Raw genomic sequence first — 12,698 nt, forward strand, 5'->3', positions numbered from 1 at the left:
CAGACTCTGCAAAACTATGATTGTTTTTATTCAAAGTTCTGTCTACAAAAATATCTTCTGCTGCCACATTATGTGGGGTTTCATAGGCATCTTTAGCTTGAAGTAAGGAGCAAAGAGGTTGAGTACTTGACTGGAAGATTCCCCACCACTATTCAAGTTATTTCTTCAATGATTGTTTTTGATCTTTCAGTCCCAAAGTTTCTCAGTTCTAGCAGATGCAGTTAAACACGGTTATCTACAACATTTTCCTGGTATAAATCTTCATTGCCAAGGGGATGGGCCTATAGCATTACAAACTGGGACTGACCAAAGGAGCCTTTACACACAGACCACTGTTGGCGAGTACTGTCAGGTCCTTCGTACAGTCTGGCTGTAAAACTTGGTGGAAGAATTCCTAACTTTTCCCTCTGCCCGGAGAGTGGAAAAGGACACTGGCTAATAGTCAGAAAACTGAATATAGTCTTGGCTCTGCCATTTATTACCACTTAGTAAACTTAGGCAAGTCAGTTAACACCTCTTGGTTCTAATTTCTTCATCTATAAAATGAGATTCATGATACTCCCCTACCTGCCTACCTTACTGGGTGATTGTAAACATTAAACAAGGTATACAGACATAAGGTATTATTATGTACTAAAACAAATGTAAAGTTTAATAATGGAACCCTACTCCTAGACATCTTTATTTAAACCTGGGATTGTAGAATTGTGACTATTCTACTCCTAAGATTGAAAAAGTGGATTGCTTCTCATAAATCAATTGATTTAATATCCATACATTATAATGAGTTAGGAATTATGTGGGCTCATATACAGAGTAACATCAAATTTGGAATATCAGGATATTGCCATATGCAAATGGTTGAAGATTCAAAGTATTGATACACATAACAATGTAAATAGATGCTACAAATTTCTGCAACACATGCCTAAAAACAGTCTTCAGCAGATATTTCTAAATTCTGTCTAGATTACAGCTTTTGAACAAAACAAAAGCCCAATGGATTTGGACCAGAGATCTCTAAGGTCTCCTCCACCCCACAACTGTCTTTATTTAGTACTAAATTTAGAGCAGATGGAGAAACCAGCAAGCAAGACAATGCCTGCCTGTGCTAATAAATTAATACCGCTGAGCCAAACCAGTAGAAAAATCTTGAGTGGGCTCTACATGTTAGCTGAGCTACAAAGGATGCAGGGCTCCCGCTTTTGAAGAGTTTATAGTCTATATAATTTACATATGCTATTGTTTACCAACATTTTTTGAGAACTTACTATATGCCAGGCACTATTCTTAGTGTTTTACTCATATCAACCCATTTAATCCTCCCAACACCCCTGTGAGACAGATACTGTTATAGTATCCAGTTTACAGAGGAAGACACTGAATCTCATAGAAACTAAGTGACCTTGCCCAAGGTCACATGCTACTGACAGAGCTAGGATTTCAAACATCGCACTCTTAGCCACCATGCTAAACTGCTCTTCTAGAAAGACACAGATAGAAAGGAATAGAATGTCCTATGACTTCACTTCCTATTTACTATGAGGATATGGGCTGGGGGTGCAGAGTGAATTATTTCCTTGAAGAAATGATTTCATATTGAAAAATGATAGGGTCTCCCTGTCATTCAGTTTATATACATGCATTCATTCAACAGATTTTTTTGAGTGTCTATCTAGGTCAGGCTGCTCAGATGAGATGACATTTGAGCAGAGACCCGAAGGAAATGAGAGGGCGAGCTATGAATGTAGCTGGGGATGGAATGTTTCAAGCTCAGGAAACAGTAAGTAGAAAAGCCCTAAGGTGGGCACACGCTTGGTGTGAGGAACAGCGAGGTGACAGAGCAGAGGATGATAGGAGATGAGATTGGAGCAGAGTGAGATTTACCACGAAGCCAATGACACTTGCCTGGACCTCTGTTCCTGAGGGGAATTTTGGGAGTCGTGGAGAGTTCTAGATGGGGTGGTGGAGCCAGGCTGCAATCTGGAAGAATCTCCGTGTAAGCACGTCTGATAAATTGCCTAAAGAGATATCAGAAGAAAGGGATCTGAATTAAATTGTTGAGATTTATTTTCTAATTCTAAATTAACATCAATTCTGTAACTAATTTTATATTTGTAGTTTGCATTCTTTTCCTTAGCAAGGACCCACGTTCCTCTTTCCTTTCCCTCCTGTTCACCTATGGTGTAAGCCTCAGGTTTGGCAAAATCTTGGTCCCACCCTAGACCAGGGAGATTGGAGGTGGCAGTGGATAGGGCTGATCACTTAGGACCTGGTAGAACTTGGTTGGGATTTTGACCTTTACTCTTGAGTGAGACGCAATATTATTGGGGAATTTTGAGCAGAGTAGCGATGTGACCTTAATTATCTTTCTAAGGGATCACTCTGACTGCTGACCTTGAGGCGGACTGTGTAAAGAAGAACTGTACAGTTGAAATACAAGGAGAACCACATATGTCATTTTAAATTGTTTGGTAGGCACATTAAAAAAGTCAAGTGACAGGTGAAATTAATTTTAATAATACATTTTATTTAACCTAATATGTCCAAAATATCATTTCAACACATAGTCAATGTAAAAAATGATTGAAATATTTTATATTCTTTTTCTCATATTGTGTGAAATCCAGGGAATATTTTCCACTTATAGTACATCTTGGTTTGGACTAGTCACATTTCAGATGCTTAGTAGCACATGTGGCTAGTGGCCTAAACAGATTCAAAGCAATGTGTCCTGGACCCAACCTTCCTAAACTGGGGGGTTGTAGGTACTCCCTACTCACCCTCTGGGTTGGTGGAGTACTCTAAGGGCAGTTTCCAAACTCCATGGGAGTTAAAGCTGAAGTGAATGATGAGGGAACACCCCGGGCTCAGATCTGAGGTTTGACAATGATAATGTCTAACTTGTATATAGTACTATCGGTTTTAATTGTTTATCTATGTTAAATCATTTAATCTTCATAACAGTTTATTCATGGCAATCCTATTACCATTCCAGATTCACAGATGAAGAAACTAAGGCAAAAGAGAGATGAAATAATTTATTCAAGACCACACTGCAGTTTTACTTCAGAGTCTATGCTCCCATCTACTACGCCAGTGGTCCTCCCGGTAAAATATTTCATCATTCCTGTTCTCCTTTTGATTGTTTTCCATTCTACTTACCTTAATTAATAGTATTCTTATGCTTTTTTTTTTTTTTGGCGGTACGCGGGCCTCTCACCATTGTGGCCTCTGCCGTTGTGGAGCACAGGCTCCGGACGCGCAGGCTCAGTGGCCATGGCTCACGGGCCCAGCCGCTCCGCGGCACGTGGGATCCTCCCGGACCAGGGCACGAACCCGTGTCCCCTGCATCGGCAGGCGGACTCTCAACCACTGCGCCACCAGGGAAGCCCTTTTATGCTTTTTTGCATACTTTTATTGATCACTCTATCATATTTTTCTGTAACAAAAATCTGAATATATTGAAAACAATTTTTTTATATTTCTTGTGACCAAAAAATTTCTTATGGATTGACTTATTATTAAAATTATAAGTAGTTATAATTGATCGAAATAACCTAATTACAAGTTACTAATATGAAAAGTTAAATTTTATTGGAAATACATTTTTTTTTTAAATTTATTTTTGGCTGTGTTGGGTCTTCGGTGCTGTGTGTGGGCTTTCTTTTTAGTTGCGGTGAGCGGGGGCTACTCTTCATTGTCGTGCGCGGGCCTCTCGTTGCGGTGGCCTCTCTCGTCTTGGAGCCCCGCCTCTGGGTGCGCGGGCTCTAGAGCACAGGCTCAGTAGTTGTGGCGCATGGGCCTAGCTGCTCTGCAGCATGAACCAGGGCTCAAACCCGTGTCCCCTGCATTGGCAGGCGGATTCCTAACCACTGCACCACCAAGGAAGCCCCGGAAATACATTTCTTAAGTGAGATCAATGAGTCGTTTTTTTTCCTTTTTTTACAATCAGTTCTGTGTCCATTTTTATGGTCAGGCCACTTAAGATGGCTGTTGTACATCCTCTGCTAGGTCAGTGCCTGCTTTACCAAAACCCTATGCACATGACTGACCTTCCTATGTATTTGGTCCAGGCCCCAGCTGGTGATTGTTCTTGTCAAAGGGACAGTGAGGGGCGTGCCCCTCTACTGGTTTCCCTGGTAACTAATGAGTCCACCTGACATTAATTCCCCTATAACTGGTAATCTCCCCTTCCCCCAGAGACGAAGACAGCCACCATGTCCTGACTGCTGGCTGCCACACACGATGGGGTGTCGCTCCAGGACCTTGCTTCAGACGTGTAAGCTCCATCCATTAAACCATTGTCTCTGTTGCTGACTCCGGGCTCTTTTATTGGTCTTGAAGCTGGGCAAGCACAGGCCTTGTAGGCCTGTGGAGTGCAGCCCAAAACCATTGATAAATATTACTTAACACTAAAGCATGACCAGGTTCAGTACCCATACTATCTCTAGTTTTCATTTTTATAGATGTGAGCCCTGAGAATCTTGTTTTATAAGTGAGTAAATGGGGATGAAAATAACTTTGTAATAATAATGTTACTCAAGTTTTCGAACCATGTCCAAATTGTGTACCAAAAATTACGTAGCGATTGGTGATTGCCAGAGGCTGGGGGGACGGGGAAGCAGGGGGTTGTTGTTCAATGGGCATAAATTTTCAGTCATGCAAGATGAAAAACTACTTGAGATCCATTGTACAACAATATGTATATAGTTAACAATACTGTAATATACACTTGAAAATTGTTAGGGTAAATTTATATTATTGCAGGTTTTTTGTGGTTTTTTTTAACCACAATTACAGAAAAAAAGAGTCAAGCCTGATCCATCAACTGATGGATAGCTAAACAAAATATGGTATATCCACACAACGGACTACTTATTATTCAGCCATGAAAAGGAATGAAGTTCTGATACATGGACATAAACTTGGATGAACCTTGAAACATTATGCTAAGTGAAAGAAACCAGAAGATCATGTACTGTATGATTCCATTTATATGAAATGTCCAGAATAGGCAAATCCACAGAGACAGAAAGTAAATTGGTGCTTGCCTAGGGCTAGGGGGACGGGAAGCTGAGGGGTGATAGTTAAAGAGTAAGGGGTTTCTTTTCTGGGTGATGAAAATGTTCTAAAATTAATGACAGTGATTGTACAACTCTGTGAATATACTGAAAGTCATTGAAGTGTACACTTGAATAAATTGTGAGGTATGTAAATTATATCTCAATAAAACCGTGTTTGAAAATTACATAGTGACTATATTCGTTTTCTATTGTTGCATAACAAAATACCAACAAAATTAGCAGCTTAAAATACCATATATTTATTATCTCACAATTTTGTAGATGAGAAGTCCATTGTGAGGGAGGGGGTTTCTAGTTGTTGACTGAGTTTTCTGCTTAGGGTCTCACAATCCCAAAATTAAGGTGTTAACAGGGGCTGGGCTCTTATCTGGAGGCTCTGGGGAAGCATGTTTCATTCTTGCTTTTGGGAGAATTAAGCTCCTTGCAGCTGTAGGACTGAAGTCCTGTTTTCTAGATTCCACATATATGCATTAATATACAATATTTGTTTTTCTCTTTCTGACTTACTTCACTCTGTATGACAGTCTCTAGGTCCATCTACACCTCTACAAATGACCCAATTTCGTTCCTTTTTATGTCTGAGTAATATTCCATTGTATATATGCACCACATCTTCTTTATCCATTCCTGTCGATGGACATTTAGGTTGCTTCCACGTTATGGCTATTGTAAACAGTGCTGCAGTGAACATTGGGGTGCATGTGTCTTTTTGAATTATGGTTTTCTCTGGGTATATGCCCAGTAGTTTTTGTTAATGTGGTGAATAATATTGATTTTTAAATGTTAAACAAAACTGGCATTCTTAAATAAACTCCCTTTGTCAAATGTCTTATTCTTTTTACATGTCACTGGATTCAATTAGCTAATTATTTTCTTAAGAGTTTTTGTGAGAGAAATTAACCTGTAATTTTCCTGTCTTTTGATGTCCTTAAGTTGTGGCATCAAGGTTACTTAGAAAAAGTAACAGAAAAAGAGGGAACATTTCCTAACTCATTTTCTGTTTCCTGCGTCTGTGTCTGTGGAAGAAAGGTATATTTCTTCCTTAATTGTTTAGAATGATTCACTAGCAAAACCATCTGGGCCTGGAGTTTTGTTTTTTTATAAGAAGGGTTTAATCACAAATTCAGTTTCCTTAATAAATAGAAAAGTGAATAGTCCTATATTTTTTCTTGTGTCAGTTCTAGCAAATTGTGTTTTTTAAGGAAGCTGTTTTAGTAATTTACTTTAAAATTAAAGTTATTTATATCATCTTCTTTTAACTTATTAAAAGATCTGTAGCCATGTCTCATTTTGCATTCCTGATATAAGTATATTGTAAAAATTCCTTTTAATAATCTATCATTGGATCAACTGATGAATGGATAAATAAAATGTGGTATGTCTACACAATAAAATATTATTTGGCCATAAAAAGGATGAAGTAGTGATATAAGCTACAACATCAATTACATCTTGAGAACATTAAGCTAAGTGAAAAAAGCCAGTCACAAAGGACCACATATTATATGATTCAACTTGTATGAAATGTCCAGAATAGACAAATCTATTGAGACAGAAAGTAGATTAGTAGGTAAAAGTAGATTAGTGGTAGAAAGTAGCTTAGGGCCATGGGGTTTGGGAAGAAAGTGAGAGTGACTACCAAAGGGTACAGTTTCTTTTGGGGATAACTGAAAGGTTCTAAAATTGATAGTGGTGCTAGTTGCACAACCCCATGAATATATGAAAACCCATTGAGTTGTATGGTATGTGAATTATATCTCAATAAAGCAATTAAAATCTGTCATTGGACAGATTAGCTACTCCTTGATCTAAACTTGGTTAGATCCCCCTTCAGTTTTATTCAAAGCAACACACTGGAAACTACCCAACTTGAAAAGAATTTGTTACCCAGTCATTCATGTCTTCACCCCAATACCAATAATTCAATTATCCCCTTCTTTGGTATCCTGGAGCATTGTACAATTGACCCAGTAAGACACTTTGCCTATGCTAGTTCTCAGAAAGATTGATTTTAGGAAATACTTCATATGAAAGCATGCCTGTATACCCTTAGAAAAGTTTTTGCATATCTCCAGGGGTACAGATACCCTAGTTTGAAGACCACTTGCAGTAGGCTATACTACCTTTCAGTGTAGGTGTATGGGGGAGAAAATCGATCGCATTCCAGTAGCTACTAGCTGTGTGAAGATGTGTTCCACGCAAGACCCTTTGCAAGCCAGTTAGGAGCAACACTTGGATTGCTGCCCCAGATGCCCCAGACATGGATATGTCTACAAGGTCAACTCCAGTCCAGGATGTTTGATGGAGATATGGTGTCATTCAGACAAGCCTATGATCTGGAAGCCACAACAATGAGGAGAACAACCTAGACAAAATAGTTACATTTCGTGACACTGAACTCAGTGTTGCTTACCTCTACCTGAGTCTGCCTGAAGAGTTTCTGGCAGTTACAGGGGGATTTATATAGCTGGGAAACTTGATCCTTCGCCTTTCCCCTTTTACTTTTTTGTGGGCGAATTTAATCTTTGTACCTGCTGTGTCTGCTGAGTATGATTAGCATGCTGACATCAGAGCAACAGTGTTTCTCAGCTAGCTTTATTTAGGAGCAGAAATATTCTTTACTTTGGATAAACCTAGGCACCACCTTCAACTTCCTTATCCTCGATGTGACAGCTTTTTAATCCTTAAAAATATGTCTGTCGGGCTTCCCTGGTGGCGCAGTGGTTGAGAGTCCGCCTGCCGATGCAGGGGACGCAGGTTCGTGCCCCGGTCCGGGAAGATCCCACATGCCGCGGAGTGGCTGGGCCCGTGAGCCATGGCCGCTGAGCCTGCGCGTCCGGAGCCTGTGCTCCGCGACGGGAGAGGCCACGACAGTGAGAGCCCCGCGTACTGCAAAAAAAAAAAAAAAAAAGTCTGTCGAGGGCACCTAAATATCTACATCCACGTGTCAGCTAGAGCTACCCTGTCCTTTAAGGTATACGTGAAATTGGCTCAACCCTCTATTACCTCCCCATTCCATGGGTTATGTAAAGGTCAGTGCCCTCCTTGCCATCTTCTGAAAATTCCTGGGAGACGGTTCTGGTGGTCACACCTCTGACTCTGCTCCTTCTGAACCGTATTAGTTTGGGACTGTCTCATTCTTTCACTCCTGCTGTCCTTTTCCCACCCAGGTCAACCCAGTCATGGAATTCAGAACGTGTTCTAGTTTGGTGGTGTGAAGTGTTGAGATCCCCAAATCCTGTGTGCAGCAGACTTCAAAGAAAGTCTACTTTCAAGCAACGCAGCCACCATAAAATTGAACATCAGACCTCTGTGTTCTTAAGGTTCTTCCACCGTTTCCCTACCCTGCATGGGGCTCCAGACTCCCACATGGGGCTTGGCCTTCTTCCCTCATTCTTTATACCTTTGTTCTGAGTTTCGTATGCATAGCGAAGGCCAACATCCCACTTTCTCAGGCAGAGAAACTCCTTTTTCCAGCCCTTTCCTGACTCTAGGTTATCTGTCTGCATATCTTAGGACACCAAGCTAAAGCTTTAGAATTAGTATTTATAAAGATTTGCCTCATAAGAGTTTTTGCTTTTTTTGCTTTTAATATTAATCAGGAAAAATCCCTAGGAGAACAAGGTATTGCATCTTATAGAATAACAGGATGGCAAGGAAAATTGAACCAGTCACCACTACTTATTGAATGCCTAATTTGTTCCAGGGGCTGAGCTAGGCACTAGGGCACAAAGGGAAACAAAGTCAGACACAGTTCTGCTCTTGTGAAGCTTACAGTGCTAGTGGGAAAGAGAAACATCAACTGAATATTCACAGGAACAAAATGAAAATACGAAGTGACAGGCAACAGGAATGTGGGGTGCCAGTACTGTTGAGAGTCACATGCGACCTAGTGGGGAAGTCTGGGAAGGCTTCCAGGAGCATGTGACTGCAGAGCTGTGAGCAGAAGGCCCAGCAAGGGTTAACTTGGGGAGAGGAGGAAGAGCGCTCCAGGCTGAGGGAGCAGGGTCCGGGCCCAGGAAGCAGTCCATGCCAAGACTGTGCAACAACAGGAGCCTCTGACAAAGGACTAAAGGCCCACGTGGCTAGGGCCGCACAAACGAGTAGCGCCGTTCAGTAAGGTTAGCTTGGAGGGGAGGGCAAGGCAGGAACGTTAAAATCTGCGCGCTAGGCTCAGATCTGCATTTGAAAAAAATCTCTCTGTGGTATGGAGAATGGATCGGAATGTTAAAAATTCTTGAAAGGAACTGTTAGCTGCCTGGGGCACCCATCTGGAGACACCAACTGACATAATTATTTGGAGCAGGGTCTTATCTATGTTTATGTGTTTTAATGTAACTTTTAAACTAAATGACACACACATACACACATAAGTAGTTCCAAATACCAAATAGTACTAGGGCTCTTAGGCTTATATAAAACAGTCCTCTGCCTGCCCCTCCCCACATCCCTTGCACATTTCGCTAAGGATCCTCCACTCTTACTCACCCGGTATTTACTGCCACCTGCCCCTTTTTAAAAAACATAATATGGTTAAAGTACTCTTTATTTTTTACTTCGTACTATGGAAGAAAACAATTTCTCAATCTTACCCCATGTCCCACCGCACCCCACCTTAAACTCTATTCTTATCTTGCCAAAGAGTGAACATCACCAGCGTTTCCTTTTTATTCTCCCCATAAAAAAAAAAAATAACTCTTGACTCATTCAGTACCTAAAAAATCCATCGGTCAGTAAGGACAGAATCAGTACATTTCACCATAAATTTATATCTTTGTGAAGACAAAAGTTACCTTCACTGTTACATCTGTCATGAACATATTTGAAGCAGGAAGGATTTTTACCCCTTTAAGAAAGAAGGGTCAGATTTTAAGGTGGCATAAGAATATTCAAGGAAATCACAGTTGAATTATATGTGGTGGTTGAAAGACATAATAAAGTTATTTTCACTAGAAGGCAAAAATAATCTTTATAAGACAAATGTCTTGGAAGAGAAGTGTTAGAAAAGTCATTAATTGATGATATTCAATATCATCTGTCAATGGAGTAGTGAAACAGGCCTCTCATGCTGCTGCGGTTTGAGTTGGAAAACAAGTGGGAGATTCTTACCCAGAGTCCAAAACAGTAAGTCAGATTTGACCTTCAGAGAAATCAATCCTAAGGAAATACGCAGAGATACAAAGATTTATGCCCAGGAATATTCATGATATTATTATTTATAATAATGGAAAACAATCTCAATGCCCCAAAAGTAGGAAAACAGATAAATTATATTACCTCTATAGAATGGAATAATATAAAATCATTAAATTCATGCTTTCAAAGAACAGTTAATACTGTGAGGAAATGTTCATGTTAAATAAGAAAAACAGTTGAGGTCAACCTACATGTAAAAATATGCATGTGTGTAATATACATAGATCTATAAGCATGTTTAAATATACATAAAATATTTATATACACCTCAATTTTTCAAAGTGCATAAATAAAGACAGCTTTTTCTCCTCATGTGTTCTACCACTCATATACTTCAGAATCACCTGGGGGTGGTTTTTTAAAAATGCAGATTCTTGGGTTCCACCCCAGACCTACTGAATTAGAGTCTTTGGAATCAGAGCCCAAGGATCTCTGGCTACCTATGCACCCTGTCCACCTATGTACTACCTTGAGTTATACTGACTCACATCTCAGTTTGAGGATCACTGGACCAAGGCGGTAGCTCTCTAGATGGTGGAATTATGAGTAATCATCTTCTTTTCTTGAATCTTTAAAAAAAATTAACTACTGAGCATATGCTGCTTTTATGTTTAAAAGTTTATTAAAAGTATATTAATGAGGCATGGGTATTTGAAAACAAAGATGATTTGGGGTGTATTTGGGCAAGTCTAAATACCTTTAGAGAAACAGAAAGTGCATATTTATTTAAAGTAAGCAAGAACCTATGAATTCCTGACAATGGGAAAGTCAGTTTAAGACAAAGAAAATACTATACTCGGTGTAGATATGGAACTTATTACTTCAATAAATTGTCCAGGTAAAAATTATAAATATAATACTTTTCAGAAGTATTAAGAAACAGCATTTCTCAGTGTTCCAAGATGCTCCTTGGCAAAAGAGGATTCAGTGATCAAATACATTTGGGGAACACCACATATTCTAATCCCATCTGGAGTCACATAACCATGAACAAATTACAAGCTCTAGGAAATCCAATTTAAGATTCACTCTTAATTCTAGCTCCACAAATTCTTAGAATGTGTTCTACCATTAAGAACAAATTCTAGGCCAGAAGAGAGTCCAAGAAAGAACTCTCACCATGAACTGATACCCTACACTTAATCCAACATATCAATTCGTTCCACATCATGTTCTCTGAGGGCTTAGCCCACACATACTAATAGAGCCTGATTCTAAGGGCTTGAGCTCAAGTCAGCTCTCAAGGAACGCTCAGGAACAGCAAAATGGAGTGGTAGGCTATAAAATCAGAAACACTTGAAGGAACTGCATATTTACTGATATTTACCTATCAGTCTTCAGCACTTAAGACAGTGAGCTTGAAATTCTGTCTTATATTCATTTATGTACTCCCAACGCAGTGAATGGGGTACCACCAATCAGGCAGCTAAAAATTTTGGACAAATACAGTCATAAAATGGGCTAGGCACAGGTTCTAAACTTTAGGTCATAAATTTTGTGCATGCATGACATCAAGGCCTCATTTCATTCAATAAATATTTCTGAGTGCCTACTACGGGTGGGTATTTCCAAGAATGCAGAGGTGACTAAGATACAATCTTTACCCACAAGAGCTCCAGGCATTAGAGGTACTAGTACTAGCCATTCCCTCTTGTACAGGTTTTGGCACACCGCTGGTATCTAATAAATGCTTGTTTGAATTGAGTTCAGAAGTCAAGATACACTTTAGGTCTGGTCAACTTTGGTACTTGGCAGGCCGGGAGCCTAGAGCAGGGCTGAGTCAGACCACTCTGGAGACTGCTTCAGAATGACTGAGATATTGAGTAACTAGACCCATCTTGATTATCATTACTCTAGGGATTCCAGACCCATCCAGGAGTCAATTTTTACTAGAAAAGCCCCAGGACCCAAAGGAGTTTAATAGTATACACCATGACAGTATTTCTGAATAAGTGTACAATAAACTCATAGGTTCTTGAGATGTTAATAGATAGTATACGGTGAAATATGACTCAGAAAGGGGTTCAATAGAGTTGACAGGCCTCTGTACTTTAGGACTTTATGCCCTGAAGCAATGTGCTATGCTCCTTTTATACACTGTCTTATTTAATTTTTTCCCTGTCTTATTTTTCAGTGACAATTTCTCACTGTCTTATTCTTATTTTTCCCATTTTTAGAGATGAGCAGCTAAAGCTCAGAGAGTAAGTCATCTGCTCCAGAGCACACAGGACCATCATGAGGTAAAGAATGGGACTCTGAAATCAGGGCGTTCTGGCACCAAAGACTGGCTGGTGATCCCTGAAGCAGTGCTGTTTTGAATGTACTGATGGGAACCAGAACTCTGCCGGAGGGACACACAGCACACAGGGTTTCCCAGACTGATTTGATGACGGAAGCCTTTTGACTGAATCAGTA

The 12,698-nt window shown here is 39.9% G+C and overlaps 1 protein-coding gene across 1 annotated transcript in view; it reads left to right on the forward strand.

The window, feature by feature from the left end:
* The window catches only part of LOC125961284 (translation initiation factor IF-2-like), a 37,847-nt gene extending 32,602 nt beyond the window's left edge, over nt 1-5,245 (forward strand). The window contains exons 3-4 of the mRNA XM_049698143.1: nt 2,999-3,111; nt 4,204-5,245. Of these exons, the coding sequence (XP_049554100.1) occupies nt 2,999-3,111; nt 4,204-4,320 (230 nt within the window). The 3' untranslated portion in view covers nt 4,321-5,245. The remainder of the gene's footprint in view (nt 1-2,998; nt 3,112-4,203) is intronic.
* Nucleotides 5,246-12,698: the final 7,453 nt, after the last annotated feature.

The sequence above is a fragment of the Orcinus orca genome, chromosome 15 (assembly GCF_937001465.1).
Source record: "Orcinus orca chromosome 15, mOrcOrc1.1, whole genome shotgun sequence".
NCBI classification, from domain to species: Eukaryota; Metazoa; Chordata; class Mammalia; order Artiodactyla; family Delphinidae; genus Orcinus; species Orcinus orca.